This window comes from Candoia aspera, chromosome 1, assembly GCF_035149785.1.
Source record: "Candoia aspera isolate rCanAsp1 chromosome 1, rCanAsp1.hap2, whole genome shotgun sequence".
In the NCBI taxonomy this organism is placed as follows: Eukaryota; Metazoa; Chordata; class Lepidosauria; order Squamata; family Boidae; genus Candoia; species Candoia aspera.
In genome coordinates this window covers 280,472,019-280,495,037 of record NC_086153.1, presented here as the reverse complement: position 1 = coordinate 280,495,037, position 23,019 = coordinate 280,472,019, and the positions used below count along the sequence as shown (strand labels likewise).

The 23,019-nt window shown below is 40.9% G+C and overlaps 1 protein-coding gene across 1 annotated transcript in view; it reads right to left on the bottom strand.

Annotated features, from left to right (window-relative positions):
* LTK (leukocyte receptor tyrosine kinase) overlaps window positions 1-23,019 on the bottom strand; it is an 81,740-nt gene that overhangs the window by 4,007 nt on the left and 54,714 nt on the right. Inside the window, exons 18-24 of the mRNA XM_063288714.1 lie at window positions 21,805-21,957; window positions 19,883-19,993; window positions 17,846-18,032; window positions 14,808-14,898; window positions 13,544-13,608; window positions 4,296-4,425; window positions 1,604-1,701 (exon numbers count right to left, since the gene is read on the bottom strand). Coding sequence (XP_063144784.1) covers window positions 1,604-1,701; window positions 4,296-4,425; window positions 13,544-13,608; window positions 14,808-14,898; window positions 17,846-18,032; window positions 19,883-19,993; window positions 21,805-21,957 — 835 coding nt within the window. The remainder of the gene's footprint in view (window positions 1-1,603; window positions 1,702-4,295; window positions 4,426-13,543; window positions 13,609-14,807; window positions 14,899-17,845; window positions 18,033-19,882; window positions 19,994-21,804; window positions 21,958-23,019) is intronic.

Genomic DNA, 23,019 nt, shown 5'->3' with positions numbered 1-23,019 from the left:
TAGAAAATACAAGTTTCACCTTAAGCATTTTTTTTGGAAAAGCTTGATAAATGCTCATTTTTAATGCTATATTGAAATGGAAGTTGGAAGGAAGTTAGACAACAATTATATGAAATTGCTTCACTTCGTCACAAGTCCGGCCTCTGCTTATGAGAGATGCCTCAGGTAGTGGGGAGAAGCGGCCGGTTCTCCTTTGCAGCCTTGTGATAAAACAGCCAATATGTGGCCAGTACAGATTCTTTAATTTAGAGCAGGGCTGGGCAACATGTACTTCTCCAGATACTATGGAATTCCAACTCATATCAGCCCCACCCAGCATGCATGATGCTGAAGAAGGATATGAATTATAGAACAATATTTCTAAACACGCCTTGCTAGTTGTAAATTTTGGGAGACTAAAATCTTCTGTAAGGCACAAGATTGCAGAAAGCTGGCATCTCCAAATACAGGAGTGTTGTCTATTCAGTAATAGCATCTTGATCACATTTATAGACAACCCTTTTACAGCTGCATTGCTGAGATGTTTGCAAACAGGCCAGGGGGAAGGGAGAGATGCCATCTTAGTCTTCTGATGCAACACTGCCATCTAGTGGGCATTGGAGTATTGAAGGCAGCATCTAATTGGATATTTACATGTATATAACATACAGTATAATGATGCCTTACAGTGAGGAAGACAATTGCTTTCCCTGTATATTGTCGCACTGTCAGGTACTTGCCTGAGTCTCTAACCAAAGTCAGAAGTCTGAATCTTTTATTGGAGAGGATGATGCACAGCTCCTCTTTGAAAAAAAAAATGGAAGTACAAAAGAGGAGGAATATTTTCAGCTATACAATCCAGCAATACATCGCCCATGTCATATATTCCTCTTTGAAAATGTGAAGTTGTTAATTCAGACAACATGCAATTGTACAATTGCTTTGTAGAGTTTCCTTTGATTTTGTGGGGAAATGAGCCCCAGGTGCTGACGTGGAATAAACAGGACTATGACCCCACTTAAAAAACACACAGTGATCTATATTTGTCATTGTTTTATATTTGATGTGTTGTAATAGTGCATTCTTTTAAATATTCCTCTTGGAAAGTAAATAAATAAATATAGATCACACTGTGATTATATAAATTACTTGAAATAGTACCAAGTGAGACTAGTTGCTATAGGTCTCAGTGAGTATTCTGTCTGAGATTTTTAGAAAGTCATGATTCTTCCCAATATACATGGAACGAGTTTTAATCTGTTTTAAAGCAGGTCTGTCCGAGAACACTATGGATGCCTTGAAAAGTACTCATCCTCATTAGACATTATACAGCTATTCCATCTTATCATCCTTCCTGGATTTTTGTAATGAACAGTAGGAAGACACTGGATGATTACAAATGAAGGACCCTCTCAGTGAAAGGGGGGCACAATACAAGCATGATCAGTGAGTGCTCTAAGTCACAGTTTTTCATAGTTCTGTCATAAGAAATTGGAAGCACAAGGTTTTTTTTTCAGGTGACGCAACTTGGGAAAAGTAACCTTATGTAGGACCACTGATAAAAAAAAGCTATCCAACACAGAAAAAGCACATACCAATCATTATATGGAAGGGCTTCTCTTACCTATGAATGAAATGGTTTTCTTCCAGATATTTGCAACCACAAGCAATGTCCCTGGCAATATTTAGCAAGTCCAGCATCATCAAAGCAGATGGCTGATTCTGTATGGCATGCCATTGAGAGAGAGGAAAACAAAGAAAATTAAATGCAGGTAGTCCTTGTCTAGTGACTGCCTCATTTAGCAACCATTTGCAGTTACAATGGTGATGAAAAAGTAACTTTACGAGCAATCCTTGCATTTATGACCTTTGCAGGTCTGTAAAGCAAAGGAAATTTGAAGTAAGATCATGAGCCCAGTTGCAGTTTCACTTAGCCACCACTTCATTTAATCCCTGAATTGCTGGTCCCAATTGTGGTTGCTGAATGAGGACTACCTCTATAGCCACAGTGTGGGAGTGAGAGAAAACTATTTAGATTGTTTAATTGTGCCCATGAGCTGTTTGAAGTGGCTGCCCTATCCTGCTTCAGAACTAAAGCCATTAACACAACTTGAACGGAGACAGGGAAATATTGACCTTCCTTGCAAATGTCAAGTACATTGATCTATTTCAAATCTGAACTGATGCTCCTTCCAGATGGAAGCATAGTTTGTTTCTCTCCCAGTTGAAGGAACAAGTAAAAATAGAGGGAAAGCAGCCAAATTAAAAGTGAAAAAGCTCTCTTTCCCTCCCCACGCCTTCTGCCCTGCCAGCTCAAGCCAAGAAAGATGGTGATTTCCAGCAAAAATAAACATCACTTCTGTTATTTTTCTGAAGCACTAATTATATTCAGTGCTCACTGCACCATATCCTGGGGTGCGTGTTTCAGAAGTCACTGGGAAATGTTATCCTTTCCTCTTTTGGCTCAGAATGCCTCATGCCAATCCCACAAATTGTGTTATGCATGTAGAAACCCCAGCTGGGTTCATGCAGCATGCCAGCCCATGGCATGAGATGGTTTGAGAGCAACATGTCAATCTTCCTAGATAAGATACAGGGTGAAGGATGCAAATACTAAAAAAAAGACAAGCATAGAACTGAAGCACCTCTTCATTAGAGATGTTCTAGAAAATCATCCTTTAACTACCTCACAACCTTTTCTGTTTCTCCATGCCTTCATCTACCACTTCATCCAAGTTTACAGATGTTTTCTTTCACTTGGACAATTGTCTGAACAGTATGTTCACCGGGCATCATAGAGTGCTATAACCTCAGCATTGCTGTTTCATCCTGTACTTCTTGCCTGCTGACAAAATGTGCAGGTATTTGGACTGTGATCCAAAAAGCCCTGTGACCCAGCAAGATTCCATAAGGATTAGGATAAGGTGACAAAGCTGGATGAAGCAAAACACAATGTTGCCCTGCAATGTCTGGCTTTTGTTACGGAAGCCGGTTAACAGGATATGGGAATTCCCTTTCACTTTTTGGATATGATTCAGCTATGTCTTAACATATCTAATAAATATTTCTGGAACTTTATATAGTAGCAGTGCATTCCAGTTGCCCAATTCATTATAGGGGTTACATGTAGCAAAGGTGAGGCAAATCATTTGCTTAAATTATGACAGCTTCTGGCTGCTAAGGCTGGTTTGATTAAAGACAGAAATGAGATTTAGAGCTTGGCTAAGTTTGTTCAACTTTCCTCAACCAGCACTCTCCAGATGTGTGAGGCTGCGACTCCCAGAATGTCCAGCCAGCAATGAAGTTGGAATAGAGTGATCTAGTCTTTAGTAGAGTAATATGGACTAAATGCCATATATACATGTGGATAAGCCCATCTGTGGATAGGCTGAACCCAGTTTTTTGGGTGTATTCTGGCACCTAAATTTCTTGGCTTATCCATGAGTACAGGTAGTTCCAATAGAAGAGAATATACTGTATATAGCTCAGGGTTGAACTGTGGAGTCCTTGGTGCTCTCTGAGCTTGGCTGTTTGCTTGCAGACATTTCGTTACCCAACTTGGTAACGTCATCAGTGCGCGTGAGTGTGGGGTTTGCTCCCTGTTTATATACAGTAGCCTGCCCTGCCAGTGTTGGTGGGGGTGTGGTTTTCTCTTTTGCAGTTCCTGCAAATGTCTGCAAATAAACAACCAAGCTCAGAGAGCACCAAGGACTCCACAGTGCAGGTAGCCCTCGTTTAGCGACCACAGTTGGGACTGGCAAATTGGTTGTTAAGCAAAGTGGTCGCTAAGTGAAACTGCGGCTGTGCTTATATCTTACTTCAGCTTTCCTTTGATTTACAGTTTTGATTTACATCAAAAATATGAGGATTGGTTGTAAAGTTATTTTTTCATCTTCATCGTAACTGCAAATGGTAGCTAAACAAGGCAGGCACTAAACGAGACTACTTGTATATATGGTAGCTAGTTTATTCAAGCTGTGTAATAGTGTAAAAATAAATCCAGTGTCCTGGCTTAAGCAAAGACCATGCTGAGATGAGGAGAATGTCTCTAGTGTTTATTATACTGCTATAGTAGACAGAAAATCCTACCAAACTGAAGGAGCGTGGGAAAACCTGGACAGATAAACCCCCAAACTCAAGGCGGGTCTGTTCTGGGTTTCTTTGAATGACAGTTCAGAGCCTCTAAACTACGCATGCGTTTCCCCCCCTGGATAGGGGCCCCCTCCTGCTCACCATCTGTACTCATAACATCCAGTTTCAACAACTTATTAGATGCCAGAGCAAGAGAAGGTTGGGAAAAAGAAGAACTGACTCACCTCCCGAGGCCGATTCTGCCGTAGGAAGCTCTTCATGTCTCCTCCAGTCATAAGCTCCAAAAGGATGAAACGAGGCAAGGTTTGGAGGCTTACCCCAATGCACTGCACTATGTTCTGGTGATTGAACTTACTTCGGATTAGCCACCACACATCAGCAAAGCAGAGGAGGAAAAAAATGATGTCGGTGTTAGATAGCTACCAATTTAATCTCTGGTTAATTGCAATTCTGTGCAGTGAGTGATTTTAGATCTGAGATGTCCACTATTGACTATAAACAATGGCCTATAAACAATGATTAATTTTATTGGAGGATTAATTTTGAGTAGGGTAGCTCCTTGTTACCACTTCCCACATTGATTCATGCATATGTTAAGTGTCCCAGCTCTTTTCTTGTGATCCATGGAGCCCACCAACATTCTATTCTTAAAATCTGACAATAAACAAACTAATTATGGCAGTACAGGTTTTGACTTTTTTCAAAAACATAATCAGTCAAATAGTTTTTTAAAGCTGTGATAAACTTAGCACACCAATTTACTAAAATAAAATCCTAGCCTTCAAAAAGGGAGACTAAAGTTGTAGCCTGCCCATTCTGCACCCTTGACATGTCCTCTATGCTGTTCAGTGACCAGGTAAAAACACCCAACCACTAGGGGTAAAAATATTGCCTTATCGTGTTCTTAGCTATTATGGAAAACTCTTTCTTCATAGTTCCCTCTCTGTCTTAGGATGGCAAATGGGAGAACATATGGTAAGTATCAGGCACAAAAATAGGTGACTGATCTTATCTATGTGCTTGAGGGATATAACTTGGCTAAAAACCTTTGTCCTCCCTGCAGAGTGGTATAGCAATTATATCTTTGGACTTGGACTAAGGGGGACTCAGGTTAAACCCCCCTCAAACATGGACCTCACTGGTTGACTTTGTGCCAATCATATTCTCTCAGCTCACCTTACTCAAATATGAGTGAATAACCAATAAAACAGTTCAGTTGAATCACAGTTCCAATTATTGATAAATATGTAAATCACTTTGACCTCTCAAAGAAAAGGTTACTATGAATACAATAACTAACTGGGAACAAAAAAGTAATATCACTGAAATTGAAATGGAACGATCTCTGCCAAAACTACTAGATTTAAGCTTCTCCCAATTGCCATGATCCTGATACCTTGTTAGCCCACTCCCAGCTTCCCAGGTCCCAGGGCTGCTGTTGATAAAGCAGACATGCTATCCATACTTAGATGGAAAAAGTTTATATCATCACATTTGTAAAAATAATGATCTCAAGATGGATGCCATCTGTACATGCGTACACTCAGGTTTCCCTGTGAAGTAATGCCGTTGTGGGTATGTGAAGCATGAACTGTTGATGTTATGTGTTCTCTCATAACAGTCCCCAAAGTCAGTGTTAAACTGTTAGTAAATCCATTATATAGAAATGATATCACTGGGGAAAGAACAGGACTTAGAACTCTTTGAAATTTAACCAAACTTTAAAACAAGTTTGTAGAGATAGCCCTTTCCTTTTGTATAAATAAATTCGCAGATGGAACCACATCAGATCTTCCATAGTATATTTAACTTATCCATGGCAAAACAGTCATTTCATGACATTAAATGACACACATAAACAGACAGTCCTGGGCAACCAAATCATTATTGCTGTTAGGACAATCAATGTATTTAATCTTCTGTTTGTTTTGGCCTTCAGACCAGGATTCTTCTGAATTCTGGGTGAGGAAAGCATTGATTGCTTTTCCTTTGTTGTAAAAAGGAAAAATAAAGTCTCCCTCAAGTGAGGCTTGAAAAATACTTATAATTAAATTATTTAAATAATTAAAATATAATTAATAATTAAACAAAACAATTAATTCTCCCTGCTGCCTGCACTCTCATTGGCTTGTCCCAGAAGGATTGCATTCTTTTTCTGAAGTTCTCTTCTACAAACAGGCAATAGTTACCGAATTAAAAGGATGTCCCTGAATATATAAAAATCTTATATATTTATCAATAATTGGAACTGTGACTCAACTGAACTGTTTTATTAGTTATTTACTCATATTTGAATTTTCTGACTTGAAGAGTTACATGCAGCCCAATATGCAACCCATGTTGGGGTTGAGTCCAGATTTTTCATCTCCTCTTGGGAGCATCTCTGGCAAAGATCTTTTTGGAATACTGCTGGTAGAAGCATTCCAGGAGGTAGGAATGGCAAATGTTACTGCCTCCTCCCCAATTCAGGCAATGGAAATGCATCCCAGTGACAGAAGTTGCCTCTTGATGGAAGGAGCCCTCTCAACCATACCAGCTTTTTACTGTATCCAACCCTTAGAGCTTTTCAAGGTTATAGGAGGTCAGCTTACCTGCCAACTATAATTGTGTTTTTAACTGAAGGACTTAGCTAAAAAGGACTTCAGGAGAGTATGGTTTAACTAATTGTTGGAGAAACCTTAGGGTTGACTGAGTTTCCTCTTAAGGCTTGTACACCCACCCCATTACCTAAGCTTGACGTTGCCTGGCATTCTTGAAAGATACCTCCATATGATGCAGCCTTTTCTCATCCCTAGCCTTTAGCTAATGTGTTTTCCTGAAAATGAAGCCTTGTTATCTGCATGATATGTGGTGCTTCAGCTGCAACTAAGCTGACAATATAACAACAAGTGGGATCTGCCCAGGTCCTATTAGCTGTTTTCAGCTGCTATGGACACACCCCATGCACAGTGGGTAGTGACTGACAAGCAGGATGCCTGGTTATATGACCCTTTGAAGTCATATTTATTCTTTCCTCACATATCCTCCATGCAATGTGTTGGCCTTCAGCAAAGGATCGTTACCTTGTCGTGGTGCTGGAGCTTGAGCACCTCAATGATGCCATGAGCTAAACCGTGAAGGGCCACCCAAGATGGGAAGGTCATGACAGAGAGGTCAGACTAAATGCGATCCCTGGGGAAGGTAATGGCAACCCACCCCAGTATTCTTGCCGTGAAAACTAAATGGATCAGTACAACCAGAGATATGTCGGTATACCATCGGAAGATGAGACCCCCAGGTCGGAAGATGGTCAAAATGCTACTGGGGAGGAACAGAGGATGAGTTCAACTAGCCCCAGACGTGATGACGCAGCTAGCTCAAAGCCGAAAGGACGGCTAGCCGCCGACGGTGCTGGTGGTGAACGGCGAATCCGATGTTCTAAGGATCAACACACCATTGGAACCTGGAATGTAAGATCTATGAGCCAGGGCAAATTGGATGTGGTTATTGGTGAGATGTCAAGATTAAAGATAGACATTCTGGGCGTCAGTGAACTGAAATGGACTGGAATGGGCCACTTCACATCAAATGACCACCAGATCTACTACTGTGGACAAGAGGACCACAGAAGAAATGGAGTAGCCTTCATAATTAATAGTAAAGTGGCTAAAGCAGTGCTTGGATACAATCCAAAAAACGACAGAATGATCTCAATTCAAATTCAGGGCAAGCCATCTAACATCACAGTGATCCAAATATACGCCCCAACCACAGATGCTGAAGAAGCTGAAGTAGAGCAGTTCTATGAGGATCTGCAGCACCTACTGGACAACAGGCCTAAAAGAGATGTTATTTTCATCACGGGAGACTGGAATGCTAAGGTGGGCAGTCAAATGACACCTGGAATTACAGGTAAGCATGGCCTGGGAGAACAAAACGAAGCAGGACGTAGGCTGATAGAATTTTGCCAAGACAACTCAATGTGCATAACAAACACTCTCTTCCAGCAACCTAAGAGACGGCTTTATACATGGACTTCCCCAGATGGACAACACCGAAATCAGATTGACTACATCCTTTGCAGCCAAAGGTGGCAGACATCTATACAGTCAGTAAAAACAAGACCTGGAGCTGACTGTAGTTCAGATCACGAACTTCTTCTTGCACAATTTAGGATCAGACTAAAGAGATTAGGGAAGACCCACAGATCAGCTAGATATGAGCTCACTAATATTCCTAAGGAATATGCAGTGGAGGTGAAGAATAGATTTAAGGGACTGGACTTAGTAGATAGCGTCCCGGAAGAACTATGGACAGAAGTCCGCAACATTGTTCAAGAGGCGGCAACAAAATACATCCCAAAGAAAGAGAAAACCAAGAAGGCAAAATGGCTGTCTGCTGAGACACTAGAAGTAGCCCAAGAAAGAAGGAAAGCAAAAGGCAACAGTGATAGGGGGAGATATGCCCAATTAAATGCAAAATTCCAAAGGTTAGCCAGAAGAGATAAGGAATTATTTTTAAACAAGCAATGCGCAGAAGTGGAAGAAGACAATAGAATAGGAAGGACAAGAGACCTCTTCCAGAAAATTAGAAACATTGAAGGTAAATTCCAGGCCAAAATGGGTATGATCAAAAACAAAGATGGCAAGGACCTAACAGAAGAAGAAGAGATCAAGAAAAGGTGGCAAGAATATACAGAAGACCTGTATAGGAAGGATAACAATATCGGGGATAGCTTTGATGGTGTGGTCAGTGAGCTAGAGCCAGACATCCTGAAGAGTGAGGTTGAATGGGCCTTAAGAAGCATTGCTAATAACAAGGCAGCAGGAGACGACGGCATCCCAGCTGAACTGTTCAAAATCTTGCGAGATGATGCTGTCAAGGTAATGCATGCTATATGCCAGCAAATTTGGAAAACACAAGAATGGCAATCAGACTGGAAAAAATCAACTTATATCCCCATACCAAAAAAGGGAAACAATAAAGAATGTTCAAACTATCGAACAGTGGCACTCATTTCACATGCCAGTAAGGTAATGCTCAAGATCCTGCAAGGTAGACTTCAGCAATTCATGGAGCGAGAATTGCCAGATGTACAAGCTGGGTTTAGAAAAGGCAGAGGAACTAGGGACCAAATTGCCAATATCTGCTGGATAATGGAAAAAGCCAGGGAGTTTCAGAAAAACATCTATTTCTGTTTTATTGACTATTCTAAAGCGTTTGACTGTGTGGACCATAACAAATTGTGGCAAGTTCTTAGTGGTATGGGGATACCAAGTCATCTTGTCTGCCTCCTGAGGAATCTGTATAACGACCAAGTAGCAACAGTAAGAACAGATCACGGAACAACGGACTGGTTTAAGATTGGGAAAGGAGTACGGCAGGGCTGTATACTCTCACCCTACCTATTCAACTTGTATGCAGAACACATCATGTGACATGCTGGGCTTGAGGAATCCAAAGCTGGAGTTAAAATTGCTGGAAGAAACATTAACAATCTCAGATATGCAGAAGATACCACTTTGATGGCTGAAAGCGAAGAGGAACTGAGGAGCCTTATGATGAAGGTGAAAGAAGAAAGTGCAAAAGCTGGCTTGCAGCTAAACCTCAAAAAAACCACGATTATGGCAACCAGCTTGATTGATAACTGGCAAATAGAGGGAGAAAATGTAGAAGCAGTGAAAGACTTCGTATTTCTAGGTGTGAAGATTACTGCAGATGCTGACTGCAGTCAGGAAATCAGAAGACGCTTAATCCTTGGGAGAAGAGCAATGACAAATCAGGATAAAATAGTTAAGAGCAGAGACATCACACTGACAACAAAGGTCCGCATAGTTAAAGCAATGGTGTTCCCCATTGCTTTACATACGGCTGCGAGAGCTGGACCATAAGGAAGGCTGAGAGAAGGAAGATAGAAGCTTTGGATCTGTGGTGCTGGAGGAAAATTCTGAGAGTGCCTTGGACTGCAAGAAGATCAAACCAGTCCATCCTCTGGGAAATAAAGCCAGACTGCTCACTTGAGGGAATGGTATTAAAGGCAAAACTGAAATACTTTGGCCACATAATGAGAAGACAGGACACCCTGGAGAAGATGCTGATGCTCGGGAGAGTGGAGGGCAAAAGGAAGAGGGGCTGACCAAGGGCAAGGTGGACGGATGATATTCTAGAGGTGACGGACCCATCCCTGGGGGAGCTGGGGGTGCTGACGACCGACAGGAAGCTCTGGCGTGGGCTGGTCCATGAAGTCACGAAGAGTCGGAAGCGACTAAACGAATAAACAACAACGTGTTGGCAGGCTGCACAGAGGAGCAATGCTTGCTGATACGAAAATATCCTCCTGCTTTAGCCAGTACCACCCCCAGTGCAGTGTGTTAGCTTGTTACATGGGGGATCTGAGACGACAGTGTATGATTGAAGTCATACTCTCAACCAGCATTGGTGTGTCAGTCTCCATCACCCCACTCTTGTGGATCAGGCAGGACTGCAGGTAATCCGGGGATAGGTAGGCAAAAGCAGATATTCCCCCCCCCCCAGATCAGGTTCTAATAGATTGCTAAACCCAACGCTCTAGCCCTCTGGCAAAACTTGACTCCTCATCAGGTCCAGCCCACACTGAGGAGGTATTGGGGAAGGTTTTCTTGCCAACAGGGTAACAGCAATCATTGCACCTTCACCTCCCCTTCAGTAAACTGTTAACACAGCAGCGCTCACACCTTCATTCACAAAGTAGAGTTGAGACAGGCTATGGGGACAGATCAAATTTATGCTGGGATACTTTGTGCTACCTTGTGGAGTGAAGGGCATCACATGAAACCAGCTGTCTAGATGGGCTCTTAGATATTCCTTCTAGTAATACATCAGTACTATTTGGAGAGATGGTGAAGAAGGGAAAAGAAAACAGTGAGAAACATGTTGGGAGAAGAGTCCTGAGAAAAATGGCAAAAAATTGTAAGGAAGGAACTCATTTTCTAATCCTGTGATTTGTGATGCATCCCCTTGTCCTTACAACTGGCATGGCCTGTCTTGAATAAATGCATCCTGTATATATCAGGCTTACAAATTTGTACTTCAAGCTCAGGAACTTCAAAAAGTATTAATTTTTTATAACATACCCTATACCTTCTTGGCATGTAATAATTAGACTGCTTGATTGGGTAAGCTCTCATTTTCTTGATAGGTGGAAAGAGCTAACGACAAGAACATATTTGAAAATATCCATTGGGCAGATGTTCAAAAAATACAAACATGCGCAAGTGCCCCTTTGCCCAGAGTTGTCACTCAGAAGTCCTTCAGTTTAGGAGGGATGCACTCATCACTGCTTGGGCCTCAGCCACTTGTTGGAGCTGAAGGGGGATGTAACCTCCTACAAATGCCTCCAAGAATGTTTTTCATGCCAAGCATTTAGGGAGAGGCAGATAGCAATTAAAGCTTATTGGTCTAGCCATTAATCATGCAATCTGCAAAAACAAAGTACTTTTCTGATGTGCAAAAACCTGCTGGAATTTTTCCTAAGGTGTGCCCTAAGGTGTTTCAACACGTTGTTGAAACTATCTATCAAGAAGAGTCATCTCAGCCTTTAGACTCTCCTGGGATTCTGAAGTACCACTTTTTTCACTATTATCCAATTTTAATTGGGAATACTATAACCAGATCCTGAAGATGTGTTGATCTACAGTTCCAACAATTCCCAATCAGTGTGGCAATCAGGAGACCTGGATAACTGTAGCATTTATATCCTATTTTCTGGTTCTTCCTTCATGTCATAAGCAGCACAGAAATAATGCTCACTAGGTGGAGAAGCAGGTATCTCACCAGGACTGATCTTGAAAAGCTAAGCAAAGTCACATACGGATAGTATCTGAATACAAGACAACCAGGGCTGTAGGCTAGATTGGGGAGTAGAAGAAAGCAGTGGCAAAACACTTCATATTGCCAAGAAAACTATATGGACAGTTACTGAGCACTGAGCTCAATTAAAAGGATTAAATAGCAACTAGCACACTATTAGAATATGTAACTAATAGCACATAGAGATGAGGAAGGTGTTCAGTACTGACCCAGTCCAATCCTTTTTACATAGGCATGTTCAGCATGGTTCTCTGCCATGTGGCACCTATGTGGGAGTAACTCATATTCTGGCAATGTACTGTGTGAGCATTAATGTTTACCTTGCAACTCTTATGTAGACACCTCTTTATAGGCTACTAAAAGGATTAGCTCAATGAAGCCCTGAACCTCAGGAATGAAATCAACTATGTACTCCTTCCCCTTGTGATGATACATTATATACATTAAAGTAACAGACTTTTATATTAAATTGACTTCAAAAGGACAGGAAGAAGATGGCCAACTAGATACTTAGGTGGTTAGGAAACATCTTAGCTGGGCCTCTGCTAAGGCTGGCTGAAGTTCCCACTGGATGGTCATTAGACTTTTCTGAAGAAATATATTGGTAATGGTCATATCGGTCATATTCATGAAGAAAGAGAATCAAGAGTCATCTGGCTTTGGGGAAGGGGAAGCTACAGTGCTTAATGTTCTTTGCAAAATGGTCCACTTTATCTGCCATCAAGTTGTTTTTGACTCCTAGCGACCACATAGATGGATTTTCTCCATGATCGAGAGCCCTATTGTTCTTTGATTCTAAACACAGCCAAACTGTTCTCCCACAACAGCCTGGCTGTCATGTTATTTTAAATGAGGATACCTCTGACTCTGAGAAAGGCCTAGATGATGGTGATGATTGCTTCTTGGCCTTTTTGGCTAAGATCAAGAATGGCGATGATCCTGATCACCACGATGATATAGTTTTACTATCGGAACTTCAGGTAGAGGAAAAGATAGCTGGAGCCTGGCTAAATGTGCTCCTCAGTTCCCAGTAATGATACTAAGTCTTCATTGGTATCCTCACTTGAAAGCAATAGCGGGCATGACTCCAAGCACACAGCTTGCCTTTTATAGTTGAAGACAATGATACTGCTGAATATGGATGGTAGAGAGAAAGAGGAATACAGAAAACATTTTATTCACCTTGATATTTGGTATCTCATGATGTACTGGTTCTGCTGTTCATGTATATGAGTACTGGCATGTATGCACGTACATATACATTATATACTGCCTGGAGATAAAGGATGGCATGTACATATTTTGAATGAGTGGATGCCTGAATAACCCTGGCAATATGTAAGACCAGATTTCAACAGCCTGCAACCTTTTGCTTACTAGCTTCTTTCCGGACACTGTAAAGTTAGAATTTGTGTAGCAGCACTCTTAAAAGCTCTACTACCAACTGGCAGTTTCTGGAGAATGGAAGGAAAGAGAACTGGAAACATGTGGCTTATATAATGTATACCTTATTACTGTCTTTTTAAGTTGGTGCTGCTGAAATCAATCCAAGTTCAAATAAAATCTCTTGAGACAGATTTCTAGTTATGTCTTGTTGACCTTGTTAACCTATAATCCTGTCTAAGAAGAAAGCCTTAAAATGCACCTGATTATCAGGGCTTCCATTAGGAAATCCATCTCATCCTGTTCTGAACAGATTTCTGGCAATGTCTGTTGAAAGAAAAGGAAAAAGTTAAATCCATTGCAAAGGAAGATTACTGGCAGGAGAAAATGGGAAATTGTTTATTAGATTCTTTGGTTGTGTTTCCTTTTTATACTGCTTCTCAGCCTGAAAAGCTAACAGAATTGAAACCCAACAAAATAGCAAACCATTCTAAAGCAAATCCTGAAAACAACATGATTATAGCATTGATGTCATCCAAATGCCTCTGATGCAGAAGATATGACATGCAGAGATGCCCATTATCTGCCACCATCTACCCTCCAATTCAGAGTACAGTAGTATAGACACAGGAGGCTGTTTGAGTAATTAAAGGGGAGAGACAGAGTAGAGTAGGAATAGAGACAGCCTTCTTGGTGGTGCCATCTGTAAACAATCCATTGGCATTATTTTTCACTATCTTTTTGATGTCAGGCTAGGGCATTTTTGATGCCCTGCTTACCCGTACTTTTTCTTATCAAAAATACTCACCGATTTCAATTGCCTCTGTTCCTTTTACAGTCTGGGAAGTGGCTTATTGTTTTTTGGTGCACTGTTATTTATAGCTATGGTTATTTATTTGTAAGCTGCCTGGATGTCTATTATAGTGAAAACACCAGATAAAATTTCAGAAAAAAAGAAAACAAAAAGAATGTAAAAGACACCATTAAGTTTGGCCATTAGTTGTGATGATAGGTAGTAGTACCTAGCCGACAGCCAGTTTGGTCTAGTGGTTAAGGTTCTGGGCTAGAAACCAGGAGGCTGTGAGTTCTAGTCCTGTCTTAGGCATGAAAGCCGGCTGGGTGGCCTTGGGCCAGTCACTCTCTCTCAGCCCAACTCGATGCAATGTAGACTAGCCTCCTCGTGGTGCACCCCGGGCAACGTGACTTGTCATGGCTAAATAGTCTACACATCTGGCCGCTGGACCTCACAAGGTCCAGCAAGAAAAAGCAGCATGAACACTGAACTGCTATGCCATATGATTAAAAAAAAAAGTACCTAGCCAATCCTGACTGATCTTGAAAAAGCTAAGCAGCATGAGATATGGTTAGTTCTTGGATGAGAGGCCCTCCATGAAATCTCAGAACTGCAGACTAGACTGGAAAGTTTTGAAAAATCCCAGAAGAAGGCAATGGGTACCCAACAACATGGATATGTCAATGAAGTCATCAAGAATCAAACTCAGCTAATATTAGCTGAAGACACTAACCTTAATAGCTACCTGAAGAGGACTGGGATCCCCTGTGATTCCTACCACTGTTCCTTTGTAAACTTCACCAAATGCCCCATGTCCAAGTGCCCTAAAGGGAGGGAGAAAACAAACACATGCATTCATTACTTTGTGTATTTCCTGTATCGACACCAAGCAAACACTTCTATACTCCAAAAAGTTGGAAGATCCAGGGACTGTTGGAAATGTCCATTATCTGAGGCTGCTTATATACAAATTAAGTCAGGAAACAAACATGCAGATAGCAGTAGATTTTCATTAACATTTGCCCCAAAAGCAAATTGCATGCACTTAGAGCCCTCCAACTACATTCAGGCTTTCTCTCTGCACTACAATTATGAGTATGTGTCCAAATGTTAAGCATGCATTCCACCTGGTGGGGGGGTGGGCTCAGAAATTCTTAGAAAGTGGCCCTTCTTGCCCTTAGCCAAGTTTAGAAATATCAGCATCCGTGAAGAAGTGAGCATTTTATAACTGCAACCATTTCTTCATTTGACAGAACTCAACGGCATTCCTGTTACAGTAGGTTCAGGAACACATCTCAAACAAAGGAGGCAAAAATAGCCAAGCTATTCTTGCCAGTGCTTGTGACATTACAGCAGAATACTAACATGCTACAATTTTAGTGAGTGCTTAGAGGTAGTTTGTTGTAGTGGTTAAAGGCACTGGCCCAGTAATCAGAAGACCATGAGTTCTAGTTCTGCCATAGGCATGAACCTCTCAGCCCTGGGAAGAAGGCAAGGGCAAACCACTTCTGAAAATGCTGCCAAGAAAACTGTATGGACTTGACCATGTAGTCAACAGGAGTCAAGGCTGATTCAACCTCCTCCCCCCATTCCAGTATAGTTTCCTTTTTACTTGAGCATCAATCTGGACAGCATGTGTGTTTCTTACAACTTGCTCCCCCCACCCCACCAAGTGTTCAACATTTGGAAAGCCACTCTTTAGGAGGGCTTATGTTCCAGCTGACAAAAACTATTTCTGTATACTACAATTCTGAACCAATTAGTGGATTAGCCAATGAAATAGGAGTAATAGGAATAATAGGAATACTGTTGTATAGAAATCCTTCCATAGGGCTAAATATCAGGCGTCTCTGGAAACATTTGACAGAAAAACACATAGGACAACCAAGGCAGCTGGTATGATTCTTTTCCATGCCAGCATCACCCCGACATATGAAAGGTTGTTGGGTGCAGTAACCCCAAGCTTATGGTGTCATTTTATTTGTTCGGCAGAAGATTGTGATGAGAAGAGGCAATGGGGAAAAGAAATATTATTACAAATAAGTAATGGTATTTTTGTGGAAAAAAGCTAATTCTTGATCAGCAAGATCTGCTGCAAGTACCACATGTGATACATTTATTCTTGAATAAATGTAAAAGAAGTTTTTTACTACTAGAGTTCTGGTCAACAAGAGAAATGACTGTATGCCCCAAATCCAGTATTTTCTTAAAACTATGCTTGGGCTTAAAGAAGAAGAAGACAACCAGCAGCAAGGTGGATGGACTCAGTTACAGTAGTGATGAATCCACCATTGGGAGACTTACAAGAAAAAGTTAGGGATTGATTGTCATGGAGAAAATCCATCTATTTGGTCTCTAGGAGTCAAAAATGACTTTATGGCACATAATCAATCAATCAATCAATCAATCAAGTCTTTGGGATGAGGTCTATATGGCTATGAAGAATATCCATGGGGATGGATGGTGGAATGGTGATTGTAAGAAGCAGTGTTTGATTTGTGAGCCATTCTAGAAAGTATCACATGTGGTACTTGCAGCAGATCTTGCTGATCAAGAATTAGCTTTTTTAGCAACAAGAAGATATTCAACAAAGCATAGTCTACCCTCTCCAAATCTTGTCTTGGATTTACTTGGCTATCTGTTCAGTGCTGGGCATAGAACTTTTAATTCCTATTGACTGTCTCCCAAATTCAGAAAAAGGATATTCAAATCAAAATAATTTGTACAATTAGAAGACATATACATACTACACTAATAATAATATTAATAATACTAATAATAATTTATTAAATTTATATGTTGCCCAAATCCTAGCAACTCTGGGCAATTGGATATACAGAGTCCTAATTTATTTTTATTTATTTATCAAATTTCATCACTGCCCATCTCCCCCAGAAGAGGAACTCTGTGTGGTTTACAATAAAGCTAAAAAGATTAAAATACAATAAAACCAGATATATTATATACCGTATAAATATAAATATAAAACATAAAATAGTATACAAGATGGCAGTTAAAAGTTCTAACTCAGATTTATAAATACATGGGGACCACTTTAAGGCACTAGCCACCCCCAGGATTGACTACACCCTTTTCTGCCCCAAGTGAGATGGCAGAGCCAGGTCTTTAACTTTCTCCAGAAGGCCAGGAGAGAGGGGGCCTGCCTCACCTCGGGGGGAAGAGTGTTCCAAAGGGCGGGGGCCATGGCAGAGGTGGCTCTCTTCCTGGGCCCCGCCAATCAACAGTCTCTCATGGATAGGTCCATAACATGCCCTCTCTGCCTGACCAGATGGGATGGGTCAATGTAATGGGGGTGAGGCGGTCCCTCAGGTAACCTGGGCCCATGCCATGTAGGGCTTTAAAGGTGAAAACCAACACCTTGAATTGGATCCGGAAGCAAACGGGCAGCCTATGCAGCTCTCGCAGCAAAGGCGTTATGTGTGCCGTCCTTGGGGCACCCAAGACTGCCCGTGCGACCGCATTCTGAACCAGCTGTAGCTTCTGGACACTCTTCAAGGGTAGCCCAGGTAGAGCACATTGCAGTAGTCTATATGGGAGAGTACAATTTAGGCATACCAGAGGCCAATTATAGATTATTTTGTATCAATAATAAATAACTACAGTAATTTTTGCAGAATTCTACGCCTTCCCATTAAAATACTGAGATTTAAAACTGTCAGAATCAGAATCAGTGCAATTTTCGAGCCCTGCTGACTCAAGATATAATTCCTCTTTCTAAATTAGCAAGAACACACTGCAGCTAAGTCTTACTGAAGTAGAGAAATATTTTTTTGTGGAATCTCTTTAAGTTCACTGAGTGTGGCCACTTTTCCTGCAAAGCTGTAGTTGGGGTTATAATCTGTCATGATGGTAGAAGTACGGATTTTGCTTAGGTTATACTCTGGACTCTGCAGATGGGCTCTGGTTCCTTCTAGCTGCTTCTTCTTTCGATGATAAACTGAAAAGGAAGAGCATAAATAAGAATCTGAGAAGAACAGACAAGAAATTAAGCCATGTAAATAATGGATATAGTAACATTCCAGAATCTCTATCTCAACATTTTTGGACTTACTCATCTTAGTATTTTTAAATTTTGTTATATTTTTGCAGAATCACAGTGTTGCAATTCAGCCTTTTTAACTCATCAAGCACCCATACAAACACTTTCAGAATGTGCCCTGGTCAAGAGCAGTTACAGTCATATTGGTGAAAGGAATAACCACAACTTCTGAAATAATGTGCTTTTTACTGAGGTTCTCATGCAAAACCTTCAGCAAGCTGTGGATTCATGATTGCTTAAGAAGTTGTGTAGGTGTAATATGGTACAATGGCAGTTTTAAAAATACAAGCCTTTCCCTCTCCAGATGAACAAAAGAATTCAGGAAGATCAAAATATATTGCACACTTGCTGTGGCTAACACAACCCTCAGTGGTGACTTGAAAGGGGACTACAGTGCAGATGGTGGATTAAATATACCACACACAAATACATACATGGCTACAAATGCATTTAGGCATTAAGTAGCTCCTTTTAGAAGAAAACTATGTTTGCTTATTTAATCAGAAAGCTCTTTTAAAACATTTGCCTAGGCCCAAGCCCAAGATGAGTTTTTAACTACAGATGGACTGAATTATTTCCTTTACTCATAAAAAAAAAGATGTAAGATGAAAAACTCATCAGTATGAAACACACACACACACACACACAGATGCAGAAACAAATATATACCACAGCTGTTGTCTTACTGACATCTATGGCCACTGAAATGTTGAGTCTCTTTGCTTTGGACCAGCTGGCAAATCAAGCCATGCTTTGACTCTTCCCCCACATGTTTCTGAATGACATTCATCCCAAAGGGAGCAATGATGTCCTTGATTCGCTGGACATTTTGTAAAATTTTTTTTAAAAAAGAGATGCAATTCTTTACCACCCCCTGCATGAAGCAATGAACAACACCTCCTTTATCCAAATCAAAATGCATAGTATCCAAAGCCAAACAAACAATTTTGGCATATAAGACAGGAAATCCTACTAGAATCATCTCTTGTAGAATCATCTCTTGTAATAAAAATGTGGAAATTACAAAGTAAATAACTAGCCATTTTCTGTTCTTTCATGATACTTAACATAGCTGGCTCAGGTAGCCAACTCACTTGGCCAACGTTACAGCTGTCCTGATCACATTAACAAGCTGTCCATGAATCAGCAAACTTCACATGCTTTCAATTATCCCATTCCCTTGTTTTAAAGAAAATGTTTCAGATATGAGCCTATGTATGTCTTTGTTTCATCAGTCTAGTATTTTTAGGAATCCTTTGTTCATGATTACTTTTTTTTATCAAATAGTTTAATGAGATTGCAGCTCTGTGTGAAAGCAAGGTGATCTTGCTCATTTGAGGTGTTCACCTTATTCTCTCACAATCATATTGGGTGGATCCAGACTTGCTTTCAAACATGAAAAGAACTGGGATCACCCCAGTGGAGACACAAGGGGACAGATATGCCCATTCTACTGCTTTCTCTGCAGTTTCCCACACCATCTCCCATTCTGTTTTTGATGGTCCTCTGGCCCTCTGGAGAAACTTTTCAGGGAGCACAGCAGTCAGCAGAGGAAGGAGAAATCTGCAAAATTGCCCCCCTGCTCTCATCCTCTAACATAAACAAAACATCACAAAGCACAAATCTGGATCCAAACTTCTGTTTTACAGGCCGTCTGTAGTTTTCAAACATTCCTTCCCAAGACCCTTGACAAACCCTTGAAAAGGGCCAGAGATGTGAACGCACAGGTTCAGATGTGCACAACTTACCAATTGATAGGCTGCCACAAGTGAGAATCATAACAAGCACCACAATCACAGCTACCACTGTCAAGAGGAATGGGAGAGGCAAGTACTCTTCTGGAATGGGTTCCCGGATGACTATGCAAGACATAATATATAAGCACTTATATTTCAGCTTAGGACCCTAAGCAGGGTTTCTTAAAAAGCCCAAGCACTGGAGTAGAGAAAGAATCCTTCTAGTCCAGCATTTTGTTTCCACCCCAGACTCTAAGAAGTTCATAAACAGAATGTGGCCAGTTCCTTGTTCATAGCAAGCTGAAAGAAGAAGCACTGGGGCAAAAATGTGTCCCCAAATACAAGATATAATGCAGAGGAAAGGGAGGAGTTGTGGATGAACTAACAGGACTATAAAATATTGGGCTTGCTTTCAAATGATGGGTGTTACTGCAATTAACAAAGGGCTGTAGAAATGTACAAGATGAGTTCCCAGATTTCTCAGCCTGTTAGTAAAAATATGGGAGAAACCAAGAGATGAGATGAAGTACCAACAATAGGATGGCATGGTTTTATAAGTGAGAAATCATCATCATCATCATCATCATCATCATCATCATCATCATCATCATCATCTTGTACATTGCCTGGAGATGCCCCTCTGTATGTCTCAATGACTCTGGGTGGCTCACAACAACCAAACAAAGAAATTACAATAAAATCAATAAAACATAAAAGATAAAGATAAAAGATGACAAGTGTGACGAAGAGAGGGGTCTCACACTCCCTTGCCAAAGGCCTGGTGAAAAGCCAGGTCTTCACAACTTTTCTAAACAATTTCTAAACAACCCCTTTAGAAACATCATTTGTACCCAACAATCTGTTATCCCAAGGCTGATCCTGCTAGCCATGAGGTGATCTGTGGCACTGGAGAACTCAACAACTGCTTCTTCCCCCTTTGTCTCTTTCCACCCCTCTGAACCTTGGCAGCAGTGAGGGGCGGAAAGAATAGTAGGGTGGAAGAGAATTAGGGTTCCCCAGTACTATAGAATCCCTTACCATCTGCTTCTCTTGTTTCCTTTGCTTCACCTGCCACCTCTCTTGAGCTGTGGCAAATGGTCAGGGAGGAGGGCTGGCAAGAGAAGGGGGTGGGAAGTGGGGGAAAGAGGGCAGGCAGCATTACAGAGGGGCATCTCCTGGTGAGTGCTGCCCAGTAAAGCAGGTGAGCTTCCAGGTGCTGTTGGTCCAGCCATGTTTCAAAACTTGCCTCCTCCCTTAAAGACAGTGATTGGTTGCCCTTTTCCCTGCTGGCAGGTGACACCACAGAAGTCCACCAATTGCTTTCCTTAAGCTGTTCCAGATTAAAGCTGTGAGGACAGCACCAATAGCTGTCCTTTTTGCTGGGACAAAACATTAGCAATAGAACAGTGAGAAGTATAGCAGTATACTTTCATGTTGCTTCATGGACTGGAGGAAAGCACATTAATGCCGACTCTACGAAAAGCCCATAGTTAACCTCACTGTTCACGCCCAAATCCTGGGAAGTGTAGATTAATGAGGTTGCCAAGGGATCTTTAAACTACAAAGTTTTACCACACCATTTAAAAAGAAATATATTAAGTGTTTGTTTGCTATTAATACTTGCTACTTCAAAAACTTAGATGCTACCCCTCCAAAGCCATAAGTACCTTACAATAACTAGAACTGCAGCAATACAGAGTCACTTGTTGAAATGAGCAGCCATATAAACTGAATTAATAAATAATAAATAAGTACAATAAAAACATAAGTAAAACAAAATGAACAGACTTAGTGCATAATTTTAGAGGTGTCCCTTGGGGAAAAGAGATGATTGTTAAACCAGCTCATTGCTTCTTTGATCTGATCCCGGTGAAGCTTGGAGAGTGCAAACAATAGAACGTCATTTTATTTGCAAAGCATTTTTCATATTTTACCTGTGCACGAAACATTGTCGCTAGCCAAGACGGCTGCACCTGCACAAATACAGATGGGTAGGTGACTGCCAGGCTGTTGTCTGCAGATACCTGATTGGCAATGGCTGCAATTCACATAGACTTCAATGACCACTTCACCGTGAATCTCCATAACTAAAGGAGGAAGGAAGGAAGGGATGGAAATTATACTTCAAAGGTTTATGAAAAGCACATCTCTAACAAGGGGTACAGTTGTAAACTGCTAAGGAAGAACTGATATTTCCTCAGTAGATCTTTTATCCATATACATTTTCCAATCATAAGTATCTGAATTGGCTACAGTACTGTTTTGCCCAAAATCTGATAAATATAACCACTGGGGAGAAATCTTGGAGGCTACAGAAGAATATCTTTTCAAGGCAGAACATAATGTGGTAGGCAGATACATTTGCTTTGATTACTATCTATACAAGTTATCAATCAGTAGAAAAGGCTGCCACATGATGGGGTGAGTTCTCTTTGTTAAAGGTTTTCAAACAGGGAGTGGGTGGTCATCTGTCAGAGATGCTTTAGCACAGTGTTTTTCAACCTCAGCAATATTAAGATGTGTGGATTTTAGCACCCAGAATTGCCAAGCCAGCACACTGGCTGGGGGCTGGGGAATTCTGGAAGCTGATGTCCACACATCTTAACGTTGCTGAGATTGAGATACACTGCTTTAGTAGATCCTGCACTTTGGAGGGTGCCTCTATGACCCCTTCCATGATTCCAACAGGGAAAAAACAAAAGCTTGTGGCCCCTTAAGTATAAATATATTAATTACAGCAAAAAGTTTCATTAACTGAAGATGTATTCTACAGCACAGTGGATTCTAATGCACAAAAGTTTATACCATAAATAAACCTGTTAGTCTTTAAGGTACAATAGAATTCTACCTTATTTTTGCTGGATCAAAAAGTGTATTTTGCCAGCCCAGTGAAAACATATTTACTATGGAAAGTTGTTCCAATTCTGGAGTATTCATGCATGCCAGCACCTGCTGCCACCAGACCTGCCATACTGACATAAAGAAATTACATAGGGCAGGTCACATAAGCAGCTTATGGGGAGACTGACTTTGAACTTCAAACATGCTGCAACAAGTTAATGTGTCAGAAGTACTGAAAGCATTTTTAAATCTGTTTGGATTATGCCATCAAAAATTATTCCACTATATTGATGTAGCAGAGTTCACAG